This window comes from Plecotus auritus, assembly GCF_963455305.1.
Source record: "Plecotus auritus genome assembly, chromosome: 4".
Classification (NCBI taxonomy): domain Eukaryota; kingdom Metazoa; phylum Chordata; class Mammalia; order Chiroptera; family Vespertilionidae; genus Plecotus; species Plecotus auritus.
Genome location: NC_137775.1, coordinates 135,647,687 through 135,670,983, shown reverse-complemented (window position 1 = coordinate 135,670,983; position 23,297 = coordinate 135,647,687). Strand labels below are relative to the sequence as shown.

The 23,297-nt window shown below is 48.9% G+C and overlaps 1 protein-coding gene across 2 annotated transcripts in view; it reads left to right on the top strand.

The window, feature by feature from the left end:
* Nucleotides 1-23,297, top strand: part of HIPK2 (homeodomain interacting protein kinase 2) — a 177,173-nt gene that overhangs the window by 50,865 nt on the left and 103,011 nt on the right. For both annotated transcript variants that reach the window (XM_080665721.1, XM_080665720.1), the window contains exon 2: nucleotides 6,571-7,654. In XM_080665721.1, coding sequence (XP_080521847.1) covers nucleotides 6,571-7,654 — 1,084 coding nt within the window. The remainder of the gene's footprint in view (nucleotides 1-6,570; nucleotides 7,655-23,297) is intronic.

Sequence of the window (23,297 nt, the reverse complement as noted above, 5' to 3'; positions counted from 1 at the left end):
TGTTGCCATAGGACCAAACTGAAAATGTGCATTAAGCCCTTGGCTTTTCAGAAAAGAAAATGGACAGGTAAGGAGGGAAGCAGGCCTTAAAGAGCTTGGAGGTCAACACAGAAATGAGAGTGGAAAGCAGAAAGGTGCCCCCTCCTCGTGCCCCGCACAGGGGTCTGATAAACAGAGTAAAAGGCATGTGCTTGACTCACGGAGAGCTAAACTGATCAGGGGAGTTTATTCCAGAAAAATATTCTCAAGGAGCGATGTTTGGAAATAAGTTTGGTTGTTGCTGTAAGATTGTTTTAGGATTAAGCTATGCAACCACCAGCAGTGTTTTATTCCTTATAAGGTATATTAGAGATTTTTAAATAATAATAATAATAATAATAATAATAATAATAATAATTCATTTCCTAGACCAAAAGGCCTCTGCTACAGAATAATGGTAATGAGGCTGTATTACCAAACTTCCAGTTGTTAGAAAAGTCAATTGTGGGATTTAGTGTACAACATGGTGACTACAATTAACAATACTGTACTAATACTTGAAAGATGCTGAGAGAGTAGGTCTTAAATGTTCTAACCACCACCAAAAAAAAAGAGGTAATTATGTGAGGTCATGGATGTGTTATCATGGTCATCAATGCACTAACCTTATCATGGTCACCAATCCACAATATACACTGAGTGGCCAGATTATTATGATCTCTGAACGCATAATAATCTGGCCACTCAGTATATATATAACATACACACACACACACACACACACACACACACACACACACACACTAGAGGCCCAGTGCATGAAATTCGTGCATGGGGGGGGGGGGGTGTCCCTCAACCCAGTCTGCACCCTCTCCAATCTGGGACCCCTCGAGGCAGTCAGACATCCCTCTCACAATCCAGGACTGCTGGCTCCCAACTGCTCGCCTGCTGGCCTTCCTGATTGCCCCTAACCACTTCTGCCTGCCAACCTTATCACCCCCTAACCACTCCCCTGCCAGCTTGATTGATACCTAACTGCTCCCCTGCCAGCCTGATTGCCCCTAACTGCCCTCCCCTGCAGGCCTGGTCACCCCTGACTGCCCTCCCCTGCAGGCCTGGTCCCCCCACAACTGCCCTTCCCTGCAGGCCCAGTCGCCCCCAACATTCCTCCTCTGCTGGCCTGGTCACCCCTAACTGCCCTCCCCTGCAGGCCTGGTCCCCCCACAACTGCCCTTCCCTGCTGGCCTGATTGACCCCAACTGCCCTTCCCTGCTGGCCTGGTCCCTCCCAACTACCCTCCCCTGCTGGCCATCTTGTGGTGGCCATCTTGTATCCACATGGGGGCAGCCATCTTTGACCACATGGGGGCAGCCATCTTGTGTGTTGGCATGACAGTCAATTTGCATATTACTCGTTTATTAGATAGGATAGAGGCCTGGTGCATGGGTGGGGGCTGGCTGGTTTGCCCTGAAGGTTGTCCTGGATCAGGGTGGGGGTTCCCTTGGGGCGTGGGGCAGCCTGGGCGAGGGGCCTGTGGTGGTTTGCAGGCCAGCCACGCCCCCCGGTGACCCAAATGGAGGCCCTGGGATCTGGGATTTATTTATCTTCTATAATTGAAACTTTGTAGCCTTGAGGGGAGGCCAGGGCCGGCCAGGAAGTTTGGCTTCCTCCATCGTCGGGGAAACCCAACATTCCTGCTTGCTCCATGGCTGCAGCCATTTTTGTTGAGATTTATTTATCTTCTATAATTGAAACTATGTAGCCTTGAGCAGAGGCCAGGGCCAGCCAGGGTGTGCAGGAAGCATGGCTTCCTCCATTGCCGGGGAAACCCAAGCCTCTGTTCACTCTGTGGCCACAGCCATTTTTGTTGGGATTTATCTTCTATAATTGAAACTTTGTAGCCTTGAGCGGAGGCCTGGGCCGGCCAGGACAGGCAGAAAGCTTGGCTTCCTCCATTGCCAGGGAAACCCAAGCCTCCTGCTAGGTCCGTGGCCGCAGCCATCTTGGTTGGGTTAATTTGCATACTCGCTCCTGATTGGCTGGTGGGCGTGGCATGTGGGTGCAGTGGAGGTATGGTCAATTTGCATATTGCTCTTTTATTAGATAGGATATATATTAGAGGCCCGGTGCATGAATTCATGCATGGGTGGGGTCCGGCCAGCCTGTCCAGGGGGAGGGGACATGGGCAGTTGGCCAGCCTGCCTGCTGGTCGAACTCCTGGTTGAGGGGACAATTTGCATATTACCCTTTTATTATATAGGATATACACTGAGTGGCCAGATTATTATGCGTTCAGAGATCATAATAATCTGGCCACTCAGTGTATATGTGTGTGTAAATATATACAAATCGTCACACTGTGCACTTTAAACTTACACAATGTCATGTCAGTTACATCTCAGTCAAGCTAGAAAATATCAGGCTGCATTGGAATTGTGTCTAGTTCTTGGAACAGTAGCTATTGACCTTATAAAAGGAGCAATGGGACCACATGAGGCCAAGCCAGGGTCTGAGGCAGCCAGTGGTGAAGGGCACTTCCAGCCATGCAGGAACCTCTCCGATGCTGGCATCTGTCACCAGAGGTAGCCAATGATGATTTCCACAATTTTATGACCCTTGGCTGTCATCCCAATAAGTCATAAGCCATCTTCTTCCCGTCTGTAAAATTCCACTTCTACACCCTGGCCTTTCCACCAAAATCTTTTTGAAACAGTGAAAACAGAGCCACATCTCCTTTATGTAACATCAGCATATTTTTTCTACTGCAGCCCTGACTGACACCTCCCCATTCCCCTGAAGTACTTGAGGATTGAGGAGTAAGGGGCAAGCTAGATACCAAAGGATAAAGAAAACGCTTATTTGCATTGCCTCTTCAGTGAATGAGTTAGTTACTAAAAGCCAAGGGATTGGTCATTTCTATATTATATACATCATCTAGAACCATATGGATATTTAATACTGGTAAATAGAGAAAATCATTTTCTGTGTTATTATAGAATTAGGGGGAGGTTGACTTGAACAAAAAGAGCAGTGGGAAGAAACAGGTCAGGTTCTGAATAAGAAAACTGAAATATTAGTAGTCTTGTGAGCAGAAGGATGTACAGAGAAGTGTAGTCATATCACACATATTGGAGTTCAGGATCCAAACAAGTAAATAGGCCTCTGTCAGATTTAAGGGATCAGGCTCAAAGTGGGGTTCAGAGCAGGTGTAGGGACATCAGAGCATGTCCAGGGTGAAGTTCAGGCAGAACCTGAATACCGAACCCAGGACAGGAGCCTTGGTTTTTTAAAAAGTCTTGCTTAGGAATGTTTTAGCAGGTTTTTCTGGACTTCCCAGAGAAGTGCGTCCAGGTTCAATAAGTGCTTGTGACTCTGTAGCCAGAGAGCTAAGCTGTCTCTTGGAGGCCAGGCCAGTTAGAGTACTTTCTTCCATCAACTGCGTGCCTTCCATGTATCATAAACTCAGCTCAATGCTGGGGAAAACACAACGAAGTATGAGGCATGAACTGTAGTTCTTGCCCTCAGAATATAGCCTGGTTATGAAAACAGGACCTAAAGGTATAAAAAGTTAAACAGCCCAAAAGATAAATGATTCAACCCAGTAAGATGAGATTTTGCAGGGCAGAAATGCATTTTGTGACCAAATGGGTGGTACTATATGGTAGATGCCATAGGAATGGAGAGCTGAGAGTAACCACTGTGGCTTGGCAAAGTCTGGGAAAGGGAGTGATCTAAATTGTCTTGTCTTTAGATAAGTTGAGAGAAATAGTGAAGTCATGCCAGATGGAGGAATGGTGTAAAAGTGTGGAGGTAGGAAGTTTGAAAGGCATTTAAAAACAGTAAAACAGGTTCATTAGAGTTGAAGATTGAGGAAGGTTAATAGTTGGAGATGAAGCCAACAGGTAGTTGAAATAAAAACATGATGATGCTGAGTTAAAGAGTCCTCAAGACTCTTCTAGAGACGAAAAAGTCATTAAAAGTTTTTGGACAGAGGAGTTACATGCTTAGAAAAATCCTGGGAAAATTACTTTGGTGGCTGAATGTGGCAAATTAGAAAAAGAAAGATCGCTCGGAAAGACCAGATGTCTGTGTTAGCTTTAATCCTGCTAGAAAGTGATAAATGTTTTAACTATGAAAAAGCAACAAGGACAGAAATAAAGAGATGGATATAAGACACATTTTGAAGAAGGAGAGGGTAATAAAACCTAGCACCTTTTTGTCCATGGAGGCAAAGAAGAATCATCAAAGGTAAATGCATAGTTTTGGAACCAAGTGACTAGAAGACTATTTAATGAACAGAAATGGGATGTTAGGTTGGAGGGTGAGATGGCTCAGTTTTTAAGGAAAGATAATGAGTTGCCCTATAGATGATAGTCTTTGATGAAGCAGGAGGCAGAGATGTATTACTGGAAGGTACAAGGGAGAGCCTCGCCTGTGATAAACGTGTGGGAGTCGCCTGCATTGAGATGACTGTTTTACCTGTTTGAATGGATTCTATCTTCTAGAGAGAGAAGAGTCAACATGTTGGAGACACCAACATTTTCAAGGAGGAAGCAGAAAGAAACCACCCAGCACACAGCGTGCAGTGAGACACTAGGGAGGAGGTTACAGATTCACGTAGACACAGATAAGAGCATCAAGGAGGAAGCTGTGGTCAGCAGTATCAGATGTTGCAGAGAGGTCACTGAGAAAGGCTAGGGCAGCCGTGGGCAAACTACGGCCCGCGGGCCGGATCCGGCTGTTGTATCCGGTTCTCTTGCTCTCCCCTCCGCTCCTTTACTTTGAATTTATATTAGTTCACACAAACACTCCATCCATGCTTTTGTTCCGGCCCTCCGGTCCAGTTTAAGAACCCATTGTGGCCCTCGAGTCAAAAAGTTTGCCCACCCCTGGGCTAGGGACTGAAGAAAGGCCACTGGTTAGGCAGGAAGTCATTTACCTTTGGGACAGTGGAGAGGAGGTGGGTTAAGGACTGAGCCTTGAAGGACAGGGGTCTAACATTGATTACAGGTGAGAAGAAGGAACAAAGTGGAGAACATAGCGATTACTCCCCTTGCCTTCCAAGTTGGGAATGTGTGTGTGACACACGTGAAGACAGAGATTAAGCCATTGATTCATTAAGGACTCAGATCCCATCAACAAGAAGAAATTAAAAGCTGTAGGAGAAAGAGGGCAGTGGAGGGAACAGGGTTCAAGAGAAATGGGAAAGGATGAACCATGAGAATAGGGGAACTTTTAATGTTGGAAAGGAGAGACACCCCTTCCTCTGAGATGGAGAGGAGAGAGTGGAGGATGGATGTAGATTCAGCAATGTTTTGAAAGGAAGAGAATAAAGGTGGAAAGCAAGACTGCTGACCTTAGGCTTTTGGACAAAGTGGAAGGTGGGTGGCCCGCTGAGAGAGAGGCTGGACTAGGGTGATAGGCGATGGGGTGAAAATGGAAATGTTAAATACCACTCTGGGTAACACGAGGGGGTCAGAGAAACACGGACATTAGGATGGCTAAACACCAACGGTGCTTGATAGAAAACCCACTTATAAGAGATGTTCATGACTGCAGCTTAGAAGACAGGCACTGTGTGTTTCTACTTTCACCTTTAAGAACTTATTCTTCCTCATTGTCTTATTTTCCCTAATACATTTTCTATGAATTTTTTTTATTTCTAGTATCACCATAATTATAAATTGCACAACTATTCCAGAGTTATGCTCTTATAGAGTCCTGAGGTTATCTAAATTGTGGGGTGAGATGTTGGTCTGGAATAATACTTTCTAGATGAATTAATTTATTGATATATGCATTTAGCAGAAAAAGTTAGTGACTGAAACGCATGAATTGTATTACCCACTTCCCCCAAAAGGTTGATAAAATGCTTTAGACCAGTGGTCGGCAAACTGCGGCTCGCGAGCCGCAGTTTGCCACTCTGTTGACTAATGAGTTTGCCGACCACTGCTTTAGACTATCTAAATGCAAATATTGAACCAACTGCTTATCTGCTCAACCCTACAGAATTCATCTAAGAGTAACTTAAGAATAAGATCCCAGGGTAATTATGGGTCATCCAGAAGCTAGCAGATGGTGAGTGGTTCCATGATTGGACCTATGTGGGAAGATGTTTCTTCATATGATTGAACCAGACAGTCAGGATCTGGGATAAAGAGTTACTGACCATGGAGGACAACATACATAACAATTGCATAACAATACAGTCTTCAGTTTTACTGGGATCGCAACCAGTGAGAATTGAGGAAGAATTCATTTCTATCACAAATGTTATTTGTAATATATATAATGAACAAAGTCCTGACACTCAAATTCTGTATCTCAATCTTAAATATATTCCTGACTTTGTAAGTCTCTCACCCTCCTAATGGTGTCAAGTGGAACAATGAACTCCTTGGCCCCACAAACTGAGTGACCAGAATGTGCTTCTGGACGGAATAGATTCACCTTTGCAACCTTGTGTAATGGTGGGGGGGGGGGGGAATATTTTATAGGCCCCAGCCACTGCTCAGAACGGAAATGAATCTGTTGAGTTTATTCATGTGATGGCAACTAAATATTTATTTTTTTCCTTTCTTTCTCTTGTAGGTATGGCCTCACATGTGCAAGTTTTCTCCCCTCACACCCTTCAATCAAGTGCCTTCTGTAGTGTGAAGAAATTGAAAGTAGAGCCGAGTTCCAACTGGGACATGACTGGGTACGGCTCCCACAGCAAAGTGTATAGCCAGAGCAAGAACGTGCCACCTTCTCAGCCAGCCACCACAACCGTCAGCACCTCCTTGCCCATCCCAAACCCGAGCCTACCTTACGAGCAGACCATCATCTTCCCAGGAAGCACCGGGCACATAGTGGTCACATCAGCAAGCAGCACTTCTGTCACTGGGCAAGTCCTCGGCGGACCACATAACCTAATGCGTCGAAGCACTGTGAGCCTCCTTGATACCTACCAAAAATGTGGACTCAAGCGTAAGAGTGAGGAGATTGAGAACACAAGCAGCGTGCAGATCATCGAAGAGCATCCACCCATGATTCAGAATAATGCAAGCGGGGCCACTGTAGCCACTGCCACCACGTCAACTGCCACCTCCAAAAACAGTGGCTCCAACAGTGAAGGCGATTATCAGCTAGTCCAGCATGAGGTGCTGTGCTCCATGACCAACACTTACGAAGTTTTAGAGTTCCTGGGCCGAGGGACGTTTGGGCAAGTGGTCAAGTGCTGGAAAAGGGGCACCAATGAAATTGTGGCCATCAAGATCCTGAAGAACCACCCGTCCTATGCCCGGCAAGGTCAGATCGAAGTGAGCATCCTGGCCCGCCTGAGCACAGAGAGTGCTGACGACTACAACTTTGTCCGGGCCTACGAGTGCTTCCAGCACAAGAATCACACGTGCTTGGTCTTTGAGATGCTGGAGCAGAACCTCTATGACTTTCTGAAGCAGAACAAGTTTAGTCCCTTGCCCCTCAAGTACATTCGCCCAGTCCTCCAGCAGGTAGCCACAGCCCTGATGAAACTAAAGAGCCTGGGTCTTATCCATGCAGACCTCAAACCAGAAAACATCATGCTGGTGGATCCGTCTAGACAACCATACAGAGTGAAGGTCATCGACTTTGGGTCAGCCAGTCACGTGTCCAAGGCTGTGTGTTCCACGTACTTGCAGTCCAGATATTACAGGTAAGACTGTTCGCACTGAGACAGGAGATGCTGGCTGCCCGGTGGCATCCACAGAGAGTGTGCAGTGTTAGTCACTGTGGGGAGATGACTTTCTATGCCTGCAGTGCCGCCTTCCAGTGATCAGAATTCAGTCAGGAAATTAGGACGTGTGCACGTGGAAATGGTGATGAGAAACCATGTAGAAGGGAGCCAGGTAAGGTTCTTGGCACACACGTTCAGAGTTGGAAGGGGCTCCTGGGGGCTGGGGTGAAGAGCAGATGCAGAGCAGGGTCCTCATGGATCCAGACGTGGGTGGAGGAGAGAGGGGGACATGCATTATTGAAGTCACTGTGGCAAGAACACACAAGACTCGCTTCGGTGACAAGGAGGACCCGTTCCTGGTCAGAACAGAGCATCTGGGGGTCATGGGAGCTGGGATTGAAAGGATAAGTTGGGGCATGGTTGTCTTAAATACCAAACTAAAAGGATGCAACTGTATCCTTAACCATGGAGCAAGCACTAAGTGTTACAACAGGACGAACGTGATGCTCTGAGAAGGTGGCATTTACATGTCCATGTTTAAGGGATCGAAGGAAGGATAGATGCCTCGGGCCCGTTGGCTTGCTCCTGGCGAGAAAAGGCCAAGTTTTGGGTCAGGATGATGGGAAGATGGTGGGAGGATTGTAGGGAAGGGCAAAGCTTTCATTCCTTCACCCACTCCACAAGGAGACTTCACTGCTCACCTGAGCCAGCCACCGTGCTGTTGCCGGAATATTGGGGTCTCTTGCATGCCAGTTCCCACCCCTGGCTACACGGTAAAATCACCCCAAGCCTTTTAAAAGTAACCCGACTTGGGTACCAGTCTCCACAAACTGAATCTACGTCTTTTTGGGGATTCCACTGCCCAGCCAGGGTTGAGAACCGATGCTGCAGGGTGGGGGGCCCAGATGAGAGCACTGGCTTTGGAGTGAGAAGCCTGGGTTGACCCTGATCCCTGCATTGGCTAAGCTGTGCAACTTGGACTCTATCAGAGACTGACATGTAGCTCAGAAAACCAGAATCCCAGGCTCATCTTTGTCGCCACACTTCCTTCCCGGCCACAGAGAAACGGCTGGAAAGCAAGCGAGAGCCATTGGGTGGCACAGCTGGCGTCATCTGGAACTCCACCGATCAGCTCCCCTTGTTTACTGATGCACTGACCTTCGGGCCAATCCTTCTGCCCCATCCCTCAGCCTGCACCTCATGCATAACCTACAAGACAGGGTCCCCCACGTGCCCCTCTCACCTTCCTCACTCCTGACTCAGGTCTCTAGGCCCCTCACCTGTGCTATTTGTCGCCCTACCTAGGCCCACCCTCCCCTTAGGAGGCATTTCCTGAGCTACAGCAGCTCCTTTCTAGGTCCCTGATCCGTCCTTCCCTCCATTTCTTCCCCCCTCAGTGCAGGTGTGCGAGCATCTCCCATCTGGGAAGAGCGAGCTTGCCGCTGCCTCCTGTCACTCCCTTCCTGTCCACTCATGGGCTTCGTAAGCTTTGCGGTTGGCTCCTGTCCCTCTGCTCTGGAGCAGGCGATCCTCATCACAGCCGAGGCCCCTGGGCTTGCAGGGAGAGGAGGAGGACCCCGTGTGTCCCTGGGGGCGGGGGTGAAGGAGGGTGGGCCAGCGGGTTCTCTGAAAGCGAGCGTGGTGGCGTCATTGCGGTCACCCTGGCTCCCGCTGCTGAGGTCACTGTGTCGTTTGGTGGCCAGTTCGGCGTGCCACAGGCCGCTGCTTCCTAGGCCCTGGCCTGAACTGAGGGTGAACTGCAGCAAAGGCGGGCTGCTCGGGCTTTTATGATTTAGTTATACTCGGTGGTTGTTCAGTGAACAGAACTGGCTTTATTCGAGTCACTGAAAAGTGAGCATGGCCGCCTGTAAAAAGACTTGAACAAGCTCCATTTGAAAGGCAGTGCACGCTTAGGGCAAAACCTGATGAGCCAATATGTTGACTTTGGGATCCTTGGGCACTCTCTCTTCTCACCCTGTGTCCATGTGACACTTCCTGCCCCTGTCCCAAAAGATGGGTGCTGTTTTACTTTGCTTGTACATCTGCCCCTTGTGCCCTGTACCCGGGACCCCCACTCGGGAAATCGGGGGCAGGAGGGACATCTCCAGGGGTGGTGAAGGCCTGTTTGCTGATGCTCCCAGGGCTCTCAGCTCTCCTCTCTCTGCCCCCACTTTCCACCTCTGCCCCCTCCCTCCCAGGCTCCCTCTGGTGCCGCATCCCCTGCCTTTACCCTCAAGTGGCTGTTGCCCAGCATTCTGAGGAGGAGAACCTCTTCTCCATGGTTGCTTTGGCCAAAAGAGCAAGTGTCCATCCTTCCGGTCCCCATGCCCCTCACCCCCATCATGCCCAACTCTGGTTTCAAGGGCACAGTCAGACCCAGAGCCAGCCCAGCCTTTGTCCTTGAAACGATGCTACGTCTCTGAATTGGTCACCGTGTCCTATTCCTCCATCCTGTTCCCCTGGCCCTCGTCTGAGCCCCGGAGTAGCCGCTGAGAGTTTCAGGACAGTCTCCAGCTATGTCTGCGCCAGTCCTGGCTGTGGGACAGCCAAGTCCTGGCCACATTTATCAAGTTGATTTTCCCTGATTGCCTTGCCTCTTATGGGGGAGAGGGGATGGAGTGGGGTGGAGCACTTCAATTGTCCACTGTTAATCTAGAAGGAAGACGTTTTCAGCTGCATCTTAAGAGGATGTGCCTGTGCTTGAGCTGCCTGGGGTAGAGCTGCCTGCGGGGAGGTGCCTTATGCTGTGGATCCAAGCAGACACAGGGCTTGGTTTCCCAGGGTCCCCCGTGTCTGAGCTGGGTGCACCCCCCAACCCCCATACCTCTCACTTTCAAAGGGGAGAGCATTTCCGTGTCCCTCCCTGTTTTACATGGGACAGTACTAAGCGTCTGGTCCCTGCCTAGTGATGTGGAAACAGTGTGATGTAAAGAGATGTTCCCATCCGCAGCCTGGGGTACCTGGACAGAGCAGAGGGACAGGGAGCCAACCACAAAGCTTACGAAGGTGAGGGCAGAGGGAGTGAACTGTTTCCCTACCTGTTAGTCCTTTGCGTGGCTGAGGTTGGGGGCATCTTGCTGTAGGTATTCTGCCAGGCAAGCCAGGGTGTGTAAAAAAACAAAGGCTGCATTTTTAGTTTTTTAAGTTGATGCATGGGTATCCTCTTCCAACTTGAAGGTCAGTTACAGGGTTAAGTGTCATCACCCTGGTTCTCAAGCTTTGTTATGCACAAGAATCACCTGGAGAGCTTGTTAAAAACAGATTTCTGCCCAGATCCTGCCCCAGACCCAGGGCACCAGACTCTCCAGGGGGAGTGTCCCCTGAGAAAGTACACACACACACACACACACACACACACACACACACACGGAACTGGAGGTGAGGTGGTCTGCCTTAGGCCCACTGGGAAACACTGCTCAGGGGAGAAAGGGGTTTCCTCAATGGTGTCACCTTTCAGGTGTTCTCCCCTAAAGAAGGAGGTGTAGGTAATCCTGTTTGTCACCTCACCTTGGAAGCCCTTGCCATTTTCCTATTTGACTCTGCATTGGTGCCAGTCATGTTTTTGGAGCAGAAACAGTACATTGATATTATTTTTTAAAAAATACTCTTGTCTAGCCCAGCCGGCACGGCTCAGTGGTTGAGCATTGACCTATGAACCAGGAGGTCACGGTTCCCAGTCAGCGCACATGCCCAGGTTGCAGGCTCGATCCTCAATGTGGGGTGTGTAGGAAGCAGCCAACCAATGATTCTCTCTCATCATTGATGTTTCTCTCTCTCTCCCTCTCCCTTCCTCTCTGAAAGCAATAAAAATATTTTTAAAAGTACTCTTGTCTATTATACTTAATTTGAAGTACTTATGATCATTACTAGGACCCCCCCCCCAAAAAAAAAATGGGCATCAAAATTTAGGACATAAAAAATGGACCTGAAGGGTCCCAGGTTCGATTCCGGTCAAGGGCATGTACCTTGGTTGTGGGCACATCCCCAGTGGGGAGGGTGCAGGAGGCAGCTGAATCGATGTTTCTCTCTCATCGATGTTTCTAACTCTCTATCCCTCTCCCTTCCTCTCTGTAAAAAATCAATAAAATGTATTTTTTTAAAAAGAAAGAAATTCAAAGTCAAGGATAGATTTTGCAAGATGGGTTAATAGGGAAGGGTTATAGAGAAAGAGCTACATTGAGGTACATCTTAAAGGAAATGCAAGATGGGGGTGGAGGACCTGGGAGCCAGGAGATTGGAATAAATAAGGGAAGATGGGAAACGGTGACACCTGGGAGGAGTTGAAGGCCTGAGCTGGAAAATAGGGGTTAGGTGGGTGCGTGTGACCATGGCGATTTTGATGAAGGCTTGAGGAGCTTGGATATAACAAGGAGTAATTTCATGAAGTTAAGGATATTAATGAGGTTAATCGATTGGAATGGGAAAAACAAAAAGACATTGGGGAAAATTCAGAGGCTAGGAAACAATAAAAAGTAGTTATTCAGGAATAAAGGGAAGAGGCCCTAGATTATAGTGGGGGACCCCTCCCCCCACACCACCACCTCAAGAATAAATGTGAACACTTAGTGCTTTAACTGTTCTGTGCTGTGATTACAGAATTGGCTTAGAGGGCATCATTGCTTGTTTGTTTTGCTGTCCTTTGTTTATTGAGAAAAGTTCTGAAGCTCTGTCACTTCAGGACCTGGTTTCCAATCCCACCACAGCCATTGAGTAACAGGCTCTGCAGAGTCGGGAGACTTTAGTTGCAATCCTGGCCCTGTGTGTCCCCAGCGAACTGTTCCACTGAGTCATTATCGGTAGAATGTCAACTGTGAGCCATCAACACGCCTGCATCTGGATCCCATTATGACTGGGGCTGTGTTTATGAGACAGTTGGCCAGGGTTCACTCTGTGGCCAGAGGACAGTTTTCTCTCCTGCGGGTTGACCTTGGCCTCATTATCCAAACTGGGAACCCTCCATGATCTCTTCCCCATCAACAGGGAACATGGCATATTCTAGAATGCTTTGCAGGCAGACCTCACTTTATTGCACTACACAGATGTTGGTTGCAGTTTTTACAAATTGAAGGCAAGAGCAGAACAAATGACAACTCTCATTATTACTACACTCACCTTATTACAGTGGTCTGGAACCAAATCTGCAGTATCTCCAAGGTGTGCCTATATTCTAAGTCACTTCAAAATAGGGGCATAGCTTTATAAAGCCGTATGGTAGTTTTAAAAACTGCATAGTTTGTGCAGATTATAAAGGTGACTGACTAGAAGTTCGGTTTGATTCAAAAGACCTAGAAGTTAGATAATCCATTGTAGCTGTTAACTTTTTTAATTAATCTTTTATCACTACTACAAACAATACAAACAGTTGCTAGTTTACACCTGAGGATATTAAGCAAAATATTCAACCCATTGGCAATGTCATTCACCCAGGGAGATGGCTATAAATAAATATGTGAAAGCTTTTAGAGTCGCAGCACTTTTCCGAAGAGAGGTAGTCAAGTAAGGTATCTTGGTTGTTAGCTTATCCTCAATTTTCCCTTACCCATCTCTTCGACCTTGAACTGTATGGTGAAATAATTTGAAATTAAAATTTTCTTAATTATGAAATAATTGAAGTTGGAAGCTCTGCATGTATTTGAGTGTATCTCTGCCCAGGTGCTCCAGTCCCTCCTTCTGTCTCTCTCTCCCTTTCTCTCTCTCTCATAATACAATGTAAGCCCACACATGACAGACACCGGCATAGGTGTACTTGTGAGCACCTTGGTGACAGAAGCCAACACTCAGCTTTAACAGAGATGCTGACCACGTGGAGGGAGGCACACAGACACATGCAACAAACGCGCATACATGCAAGGACACACACGCACCACTTCAAAGACATTGAAATACCTTTGCGCCTTCACAAGTCACATGAGCCAACCTGAGGTCCCCAGAGACCAAGGGCCCAGGTTCAGAAGTGTTAATGCCCCAGGAACTTGGCCCAGTGTTCTGCCTTGATGCCGAGCTGCCAACTACATGGCCCCAAACCTGAGGACAGTAGGACTAGAACCACTCTTGGCTCAAGGCATAAACTGGTCATTTTCAAAGTGTGATCCAAGAACCCTCCTGTCCAGAGCCACCAGATGCTGGTTAAAAATGGAGATCCCTGGGTCGCCAAACAAATCTAAGGAACAAGCTCGCTGGGGTGGAGCAGGGGGTTCCTTAAGCTCTGCAGCTAGTTCTTTCCCTTTTTCACGTGATTGAGGTGTGATGGGCATACAAAGAGCTGTGGGTATTTAATGTGAACACTCTGTGAGCTTGGAGATAGGTGCATATCCATGAAATCGTCACCACAATCTAGGCCTTAAATAGAGCCATCACCTCCAGAAGTTTCCTCCTACCCTGCTCATCATTGTCGTTGTCATCACCATCACCATCATCTTTATCACCATCATCTTCTTCATCATCCTATCCTTTGAGAACTGTTGCTCCAAATGGCTTGGATTCCAAGTCCATCACCCACAGGGGTGAACTGAATGCCACGGTGGGTGAAGTAGGGCCACTGGTGGCATCCTGGCTTCAAGCTGTTGACCTTTCTTCTGAGTGGTGGATAGCCCCTCTGTGGGGTCAGTTGTTATAGTACCTGTGGTCGGACCCTTTATGCCCCATTGGTGGTGACAGTGAAGATCAAAAATAATTGGTGAGCCCAGCTGGGGTAGCTCAGTGGTTGAGCGTCGACCCAGGAACCAAGAGGCCACTGGTTCAATTCCCAGTCAGGCACATGCCTGGATTTTAGGCTCGATCTCCTGTGGGGGGCATGCAGGAGGCAACTGACTGATGATGTTTCTCTCTCATCAGTGTTTCTATCTGTCTATTCTTCTCCCTTCCTCTCTCTCTGAAAAAAAACACCATAGTTGACGAGTGCAGTGAGAGGTCATGTGGGTGAGTGAACTGGCCAGTGGGTGGTCTGAGAAGGACAGAGTTGCGGGGAGAGCAGATGAACAGCAGTGGAGACATCAGTATACACTCCTTTCCGCATAATTCACAGTCGATGTGGCACTTACTGCTAAGTAGCTACTGAACTCTCCCTGTGGCCACAGCTGCTTTTGGAGCTGTAATCCTCATTTATGCATCGAACGAGTAATTTTTTTAATTCCGAAGATTTGCCAGGCGCTGTGCTTTGTGCTGAGGTTTCCAGAAATGAGTAGGCGTGCCCTGGGCTGTGCCGTTCTGCCCCAAAGCTGTAATGGAATGAGTGGTCCCCGGGGAGCCTGCGGCTGGGCGTGTCGGCCTCTGCTGTCCTCTGGTTAAACTGAGAAAGCAGAGCATGGCACCCTTGAATGGCTTTGCCTGTTCTCCCTGGCTCTTTGGGCCACGTGTGTATTCTCCGTCCTGGGTGCTCTCCCTCCTGCCCTTGCCTCTCCATGCCAGTGGGTGTCTGCATCACCCCTGGCACATGCCAACTGCATGCCCAAACCTGTTTGGCCATCCTTTCCCCTCCCCGCCTCCCTCACCGAGCTCCCCAGAGAAGAAGTGAGCGGCCAGCACAGCCTTGCTGAGCTGGTGAAGTTCTTCTTCTCCCTCGGCCCCATCGGCTGCTGGCTCACGGGTCTCAAAGCCAATGGAGGATCATGGCTGCTGGTGTTGGTATTGGGGTGTGGCCCTGGTTCCTGGGCAGAGATGGAGATGGTGACATTGTGGCAGCAATTGTCTGAGGTTGGGTGTCCCCAAAAACAGAGCCTGAGACAGGGCTTGGTTGCAGGTGTCTATTTGAGAGAAGATTTCATGAAGCAGGAATAAGGGAATGGGGGGCTGCTCCAATCTACCTCCAAGGGCATCATGCCCCAGAAGGGTGGAGGACGGAGGGCCCTCGAGCGAGCGTGTTAGCTCTCCCGTGCCTTTGTGTGAGCCGAGTCGTGCAGGAACTGGGGCGCGGGCAGGGGCGGGGAGGCTGGAGCAGACTCGGGGAGCCTGTGGAGCAGAAAGCAGCAGGGTGATGTGGGCCACAGGACAGACCCTGGAACCAGAGTGACAGTGGCGTGCGTTTCAGGAGGCCTCAGAGTGAGAGCTTCAGCACTGTGCCGGGGCATCCGTGTTTGTCCTCCCAACCAATCACACGTGACACATGCGGCACCTGCAAATGGGAAGGGAGTAAAGGGGAAATGCCATCCTGGGCAAATTTAAGGACCGTAGGCTCAGAATTCAGAGATGAACTTTGGTTTTGGGGAGGTTATTGTTAACGGACATAAAAGTTAACAATAATAAATCTTGCCTCCGCCCCACCCTCCTTTTTATCTGGCTAGCCTGCCAGTGAGAGCGGGAGATAGGCTGGGCTCTGAGAGAGAATACCCGAGCAGGGGGTGCCAGAGGGCCTGGAATATGAGTTTATCAGAAACAGTGGAGGGAGGTGGAGATGAACTACTCTTCTTCTGTTGTAGATACCATTCCCCAAGGCTCCTTTGTGGAATGAGTGCATGACTAACTGGCGGAATGAATGAATGAGTGAATGAATGAATGAATGGTGCCAGTGGCCTCATATGTTTATAGCTCAACTCACACTGTCACACTCCAGAAACTCTCACATGGTCAGTTTCTTGTAGTCTCGCACACAAGTCTTTCTCTGTTCACCACAACCTTGGGCACATGGCATCTGGCATCTCAGAACCCCGGGTCCTCTGGGCCCCCACCATCAGCCTCTTGGGGAGCATATACATCTCGCCAGAAATGTTCATTCCCATCTTTCCACCTGTGAGATTTCAATTTAAAACCTGAAGACAGCTGACTCGGCATTTAACAGATTAGTTCCCCGAAATCAGCCAACACCTGTCATGTCCCATTCTCCCTTTACGGGAGATTGGAAGTGACTTCCCCGGCACGGAGCAGGGCTGAGTGCAGGAAGCCCTGACCAGGAGCCTTGAGGGCCTCTGACCTCTTATCTGCTTTTCTGTTTTCGAGACCATGGACATGCTAGACATGTGCCCTGTAACTCTGTACTTATGAGCAAATGAGCAAAGATCTCCTACAGAGAATAAGGACATGCACTGCTCCCTGTGCCTGGCACGCGGGAAGTGCTCAGTAAGTGGTAGCTGCCATTACTACTTTTACTGCTACTGCTGTCGTTGTCATTGTTCTTATCATCAGCACTGTATGTGGCAGACACACCTGGGCTTCAATTCCAGATTTGTTGCTTTATAGCTGTGTGACTTCAGGCAAGTTCCCAAACCTCTCTGAGGCTCTTTGCTCTTATAACAGCAGTTCCTGGGTTGTTATAAGGATTCAATGGGCTCAGCACATGTGTGTGACTCACCTGTGTGCTCCTTGCTGGCACACAGCCTGTGTATCGTTAGTAACCATCACGCTTGCCCTGGGCTCCCTTCATAGTTTGTGTGCCTCTGGTTTAGCATTTCTTTTATTTGGCCTGGTATCATAGTTAGCCGTCGACACCCCCAGCATTCCCAAGCTTCTTGGGATCATGTTGCATTTCTTTTACATCTCTGTAGACACATGGAGGCCCAGCGCTGTACTTCACACGCAGTAGGTGCATCGTTTATGAGGGCCCACGTGTTTGGAGCGTGTTAGTGAGTTTCCTCCTGTGTCAGGAGGGATGGTGTCCAGCCCAACAGAGAAGGGTTACCATCTGAGGAGAAGGTGACATCTCTTCCCTGGGTTGGGAGGGCAATGTGGGGAGAAAGGCCGCAGCCGGCCAGGCACACTGGAAGTTTCACGGTGACGTCTGTGCTCTTGGGGCTGGCCCAGAGGTCTCAGGAGAGTGGGAGGCTGTGCCCTGGAAGCCTCCTGCCGTTACATGGCATTTGACACCTGCCCTGGCTTCCTGCGTGCACCCCCATCTCTGCCACATCAGAAGGGTCAAGGAGCCAGGACTGGAGTGATACTGAAGGCTCTCTGCAAAGACACCCCTGAATGCAGCGTATGTTGGTGTGCACTGTATATGTGATGTGTGTGTTGTTGTATGATGTTTGTGTTATATGTGTGATGCATGTGTTGGGGTGTGTGTGTTGTTGTATGATGTTTGTGTTGGGTGTGTGAGTGTGTGTTGGATATGTGTGTTATGTGAGTTTGTTGAATGTGTTGTATGTGTGATGTGTGTGTTGGTGTGGGTGTGTGTTCAGTTGCAGCAGGTAGACTGGTCCATAAGCCCCCCGCATTTGGAGCCCCTTGTGCTCCTGATTCATGTGACTGGGAAGTGTACTCTCTGGGGGACAACCTTATTTATGTAAATGTTGACCATAAAATAAGGGGGGGTTTTGGCCAGAACATGAGATACAAACTGTCAGTGCCAGTTTGCCATCCAGTGACCTCCAGCGAAGGAGTCCTCATCTCTTTGTAAATTAGAATTTATATTGGCAAATAAAAATGCACAGAGTGTGAGCCCCCAGGATGTAAATAGATGTGGCACCGAGAGTCAGATGTTCTCGCTGTGAACCTCGGATGTCTCCCTAAGTGGCAGCCAGGTGATCCTGGGGCGAGGGAACTGCTCTGTCCTGATTGTGGTCACATTGCCACAAATCTACACATCACCTGACATTCATAAAATTTACATCAGAAAATTAAATTAGCCCTGGCCCGTGTGGCTCCGTTGGTTGAGCATTGTCCCATGCAGTGAAAGGTCGCTGGTTCAATTCCCGGTCAGGGCACATACCTAGGTTGTGAGTTCGATCCCTAGTCAGGGTGTGTACAGGAGGCAGCCGATAGATGTTTCTCTTTCACATTGATGTTTCTCTCTCTCTCTTCCTCTCCCTTATTTATATTTTATAAATAAATAAATCTACGGTGGTCTTATCTTAAAAAACTAAATTAAAAGAATATTTTTAATTTGAAATCTGTTTACCCCTAAAGACCTCTAAGGAAATTGTTGATAATATTAAATTCTTAAACCTTATCTTGCCTAGTTTTTCTTCCTGTTTTTGTTTTGTTGTGTTGCATTTGGGTAAAAGAGATATCTTTGTCCATCCTGTAACAGGATGGCCAGGAGGGTAACAATCATTTCTAGAAACAGCCAGACGGGAACCAATGGAAACCAGTCTGAGAATAAACAGCTGCTGGTGACGGGAGCACTGTTATCAGGCAGCTTCTTTATTTTATGTGCTGTTTCACTGTGTAGGTCACGGACTTGTCCTCTAAAAGTTAGGGGCAGCAACCATTAGAAACAGAGATATGACAAACTGTTACCTCTGACATGCCAAGGCTTTGGAATTCCAGAAAGAAGATTAAGTCTATGTGGAATCCCTCATCCAGCTTTTTCGTGCCTACAAGGTCCTGCCCTTGGCTCTGACATTGTCATAGTATGGCCAGCACTCATGTGTGAAACAAGTTGGTTTTTCCAAAACCAGCCTTTCCCTGCAGCCAGCCTCCCATGCAAGGGGATTTTCGTGGTTATCACAGAGAAGAAGCTGGTTTTGCAGGAATAGGATGCAATGGGTTTGTCCTAAGTGATGTGTCATGGAGAGGGGCCCCCGCATCGGCAGCTAGATGAGGCCGGTTCCCAGCGGAATGACCTGGGCCATGCACCCCAATAACTGGGCTGTGGCCCAAGGCCACAGGCTGGGCACAGAGCCATCTTCCTCCCTCTCCCTCCCCACTGACAGGAGCTTGAACTTCTTTCCTTGGAAGAAGCAAGGCAGTCCACAGCATGTGAATGTCATTCCACAGCGTCCTCTGCAGATCTGAGCTCATGGACACATCACCATGTGGGCCTCGCCACTGACCCACCCATCGTGCCACTCGGGCTACACTCTCTGCATTCCTTCCAAGGAGCGTTGAGACTGCCCATCCTTGCTCTTAAATGTCCCCTCTCCTTTCTCAGGAGACACTCCCCAGAGCCCCTCCCCTGACTCTGCTACTTCCTCTGTCTCTGCTCTGGCTCCCACATCCCAGTTTCTAACTGGAGTTCAAAGTCCTGTTCTGCAGGCCCCAGCCTTCCCCTCACCCCACATGGCTCAGCACCCAGCCTGCCAGGAGCCCGCTCTGCTCCTCTGCTTAGGGTACCCCCCTCCACCCCGCCCAAATCCAGCCCTGCCCCACTCACGTGCCCAGTTTGCCACAACCAGAAGTGATTTCTTCTTCTTCAAAATATTTGGACTTGGTGTCATCTGTCTTGTTAGTCATTCATTCATCCATTGGATCTCCACGGAAATTGTACACTTCCTGGGATGCCATCAACCAGTCTTAGAGTGAGCTGACATGACTGGCTGCCACCAGCTTAATCTAGGGAAGGGGCATGGGGACAGAGGCCTGGGTCTCAGCACCCACCAGCTGGTGACAGGATGAGTCTCACCCTCCCAGAGGTGCTGTTTCCTCAGCTCACTGGTCAGGTGGCCTTCCACACCAGGACCTTGGCAACCGCAAGGGTCTGCGTAAGTTTGAAGCACGTGTTCAGCTTCACGTAGCCCCTCTGTGTCTTGTGCATAGTGGGGACCGTAAATATACTAGTGTTTCTTGCCATGACCTGTGGCCCCCTCTTTTCTATGTCTGGCTTTTTCTTTTTCTCCTCTTCCCTACACCTGTTTGCATTCCCAAGATTCTCCCAAGCTAATCCAGGTGGACACATCAGCAGGAGATGAGAAGTCTCCAGGCATCGCCGTACTAACACACCAGGGGGACACCGTTAAGCAAAATCTCGGCTTTCAGAATGTTGCCAATTAATTGCTTTACTGTCATATGTCAAGTCTGCCCCTGCAAGAAATGTATTCGTGTGTGACTCCCAATTTGGGGCCATGCAGATCCAAATGAGGTTTCTGCTGGCGCTGACAGAACCAATAAAGTTCAAGATGGATTTTTCTCTGAGAAATGTGCCATTAAAATGCTTTCCAATGTTTTATGTTTAGATTCTGTGCCATGGTTTGTATAGAAAGCGCATATCTTCCTCTCATTGCTTTGTTTCCTACGCTGTATTCAGCGAACGATATCACACACCTACCCCGGGTATGACCCTGCAGATCCCCCGGACGCCACCCCTGTTTGGGGGGCATGTGCGGCAGCCTCTTTGGAAAGAACAGCTTGTGGGCACACCCATTTGGGAGAAAGTCTCAGGAACGTGAAGGCACCAAAGAAGTTAGCAGAGGTGCCAGGTGGCCACACCCCCTCCTGTGAGGGGAATAATGTCCAGAAAGTCTCACATGAGAAACAAATTAAGAAGCAAGAGCCTGTTTAGGCCGACATCGGAGGGAGGTTTAACTGTAGAAATGCAGATTTCAGAAAATAAAGTACATACTTACCCACAGGAAATAGCCATTTAGAAAGTTGGGTGCATAGCTCTCTATCTGAACTAAACATAAGTTTGTATTTGCCTGGGCCTTTGGTTACTATGGTGACACCTTTCGAGTGTTCCAGGAGCTGGCTTTGTGTGACTGTCATTGTGATTCTGAGAGTAGATCCTGCAGCATCTCACTGTGTGGTCAGTGCCTTGCCTGGAATCACCCATGTGCTAGTGACCAAGCCGTGCGTGCAGCCTGTGTATCCCACCCTGTCCAGGCGACTTCTGACCCCTGCGGGAAGCTGAGGGCATTGAGGACCCTGGGCTGAGGCGAAATCCCAAGGATGCAGAGGGACAGCCTCTAGCTCCTCTGGACAGGCCCAGGAATGTGTTTGATCTAAGCAGTCGCCTGTCTGTCCTCCTGCCTCCCACCCTCATACAGGCGGTGTTCTGTCCTCTGGAGAGTGTGCCCAGCAAGTGTTTCCCCTTGTGCTGGGAGGCCCTGCTCAGTTCTGCACGGACACGATTTGCATACCAGCCCATTTTGCATGTTGCTCCCTCTGTCCCTGTCCCGGTGGAAGTGAAACGTGATGGCCTCGACGTTGTGGCTGCACCACCTCTGAAACGAAGGAGGCTGTAGCGAGACCCGGCAGTGTGGACGCACAGCCTCAGTGCACACGTGTGTCGGCGGGGTGTGCCGCACCTCTGCGCATGCCCGCCGGCTGGGCCCGCAGTGGATTCCAGCACGGTTAGCCTTGACCCCAAGAGCTTACCCCTGAAAACAAACAGGTTGGATGCAGGTAACTGCCGCGCCAGGTGGAGAGCAATCAGTTCCTAAGCTCACTGACGTTCAAGCGCTCCGCAGCCTCAGAACAGGGTGGTCACCTGGTGCGTGGCGTAGAGGGACCCGAGTTGGGTGCATCCAACCCCAGTGCAGGCCCTGCCTTGCCTTGCCCTCTGACAGCAGGCTGTACACAAAGTCGGACTTCTTGCTGTGGAAGGAATGCACGCTCAGCCTACGCCTGGTCTAGTTCGCCAGGTGCTAGAGAGGAGGCGGGGAGGGCCAAACATATTCAGGTTATTCCACTTTCCATCAAGCAAGACTCACCATGCTTAAATGCTTTCCATTTTGCCTGCACAGTGTGAGAATTGCTGGATGTGTTTTGCCAACAGAAATTGAACATTTTTGAGGAAACATGACAACATTGCCTTTCATAGCAGGAGGAGGAGCGCTCTTCTGCAGGAGATGTGCCCCCCACAGCCCTCGGGAAATGAGCCGGTGCCTGGGCTGGCAAGAGAGGTGGATTCCAGCTCTTCGCATCTCCCTGTCACGGTGCTTGCTGCCCACCCCTGCGTTAACAGAGGCCGGCACCTGCATCCTTAAGGCAGGACATTGAATCTGATCGAGATGGGCTGTGGGCCTCAGTGGTCTTCGCCGGTTATTGTTTTTCTTATCACACCTGTCCTTCAAGTCTCACTCAGGTTTCCTTTCTCTATCCATCAGCGTTTGGCCACTCTGCTGTCCATGCATCTCTCCCTCTCCCTCGTCTGCTGTAAACCTTGCTGCATTTAAAAGCTGTTCTTATGCTCCCTTGCATTTGATGGACTCTGGGACTTAACGTTTGTTTTGTAATTGTGTCCTGGGTTTTAGTCCTGGGCAACGAGCTAGATTGTCAGTGTCTGTGTTGCTCTGGTGGTTAACATATTCTCCATACTCGATGGTAGGGTTTGAGGATTAGAGATTTCACAAGGCCTGTGAAAGGAAAGCTATTATATAAATCCCCTAAGCTTCTTATGAGCCACAAAGGCCAGCATTAATGAAAATCATTTCAGAAATTTTTTTTCATAAATTTGCTGTATTTAAAAGAACTTTTTCAGGAACCTTTATACATTGCTGGTGCAGCCTCCTGTGGAAAACAGTAGTATGGTGGTTCCTCAAAAAATTAAACATAAAATCACCATATAACCCAGTGAGTCCACTCCCAAAAGAATTGAAAGCAGGGACTCAAACAAATACTTGTGCATTTATTGCATTGGTATTCACAACAGTCAAAAGGTGGAAACAGCTCAAATGCCCATCAGTGGGTGAATATTTAACAAATTGTAGTCTGTCCATACAATGGGATATTAAACAGCCATAAAGAGGAATGAAGTACTGATACATGCCACAATGTGGATGCACATTCAAAACATCGTGCTGAGTGAAAGAAGCCAGACACAAAAGATCACATATTGTATGAGTCTCTGTATATGAAATATCCAGAACAGATGAATCCATAAAGACAAAATGCAGAGATTGGTGGTTGATGGGCAGAGAGGAGGGAGGAATAGGGTGGGATTGCTGAGTGGGGAAAGGGTTCTATTCCGAGTGAGAGAAAAGTTTTGGAACTAGGTAGAGGTGGTGGTTGCATAACGATGTGAATGAACTGAATG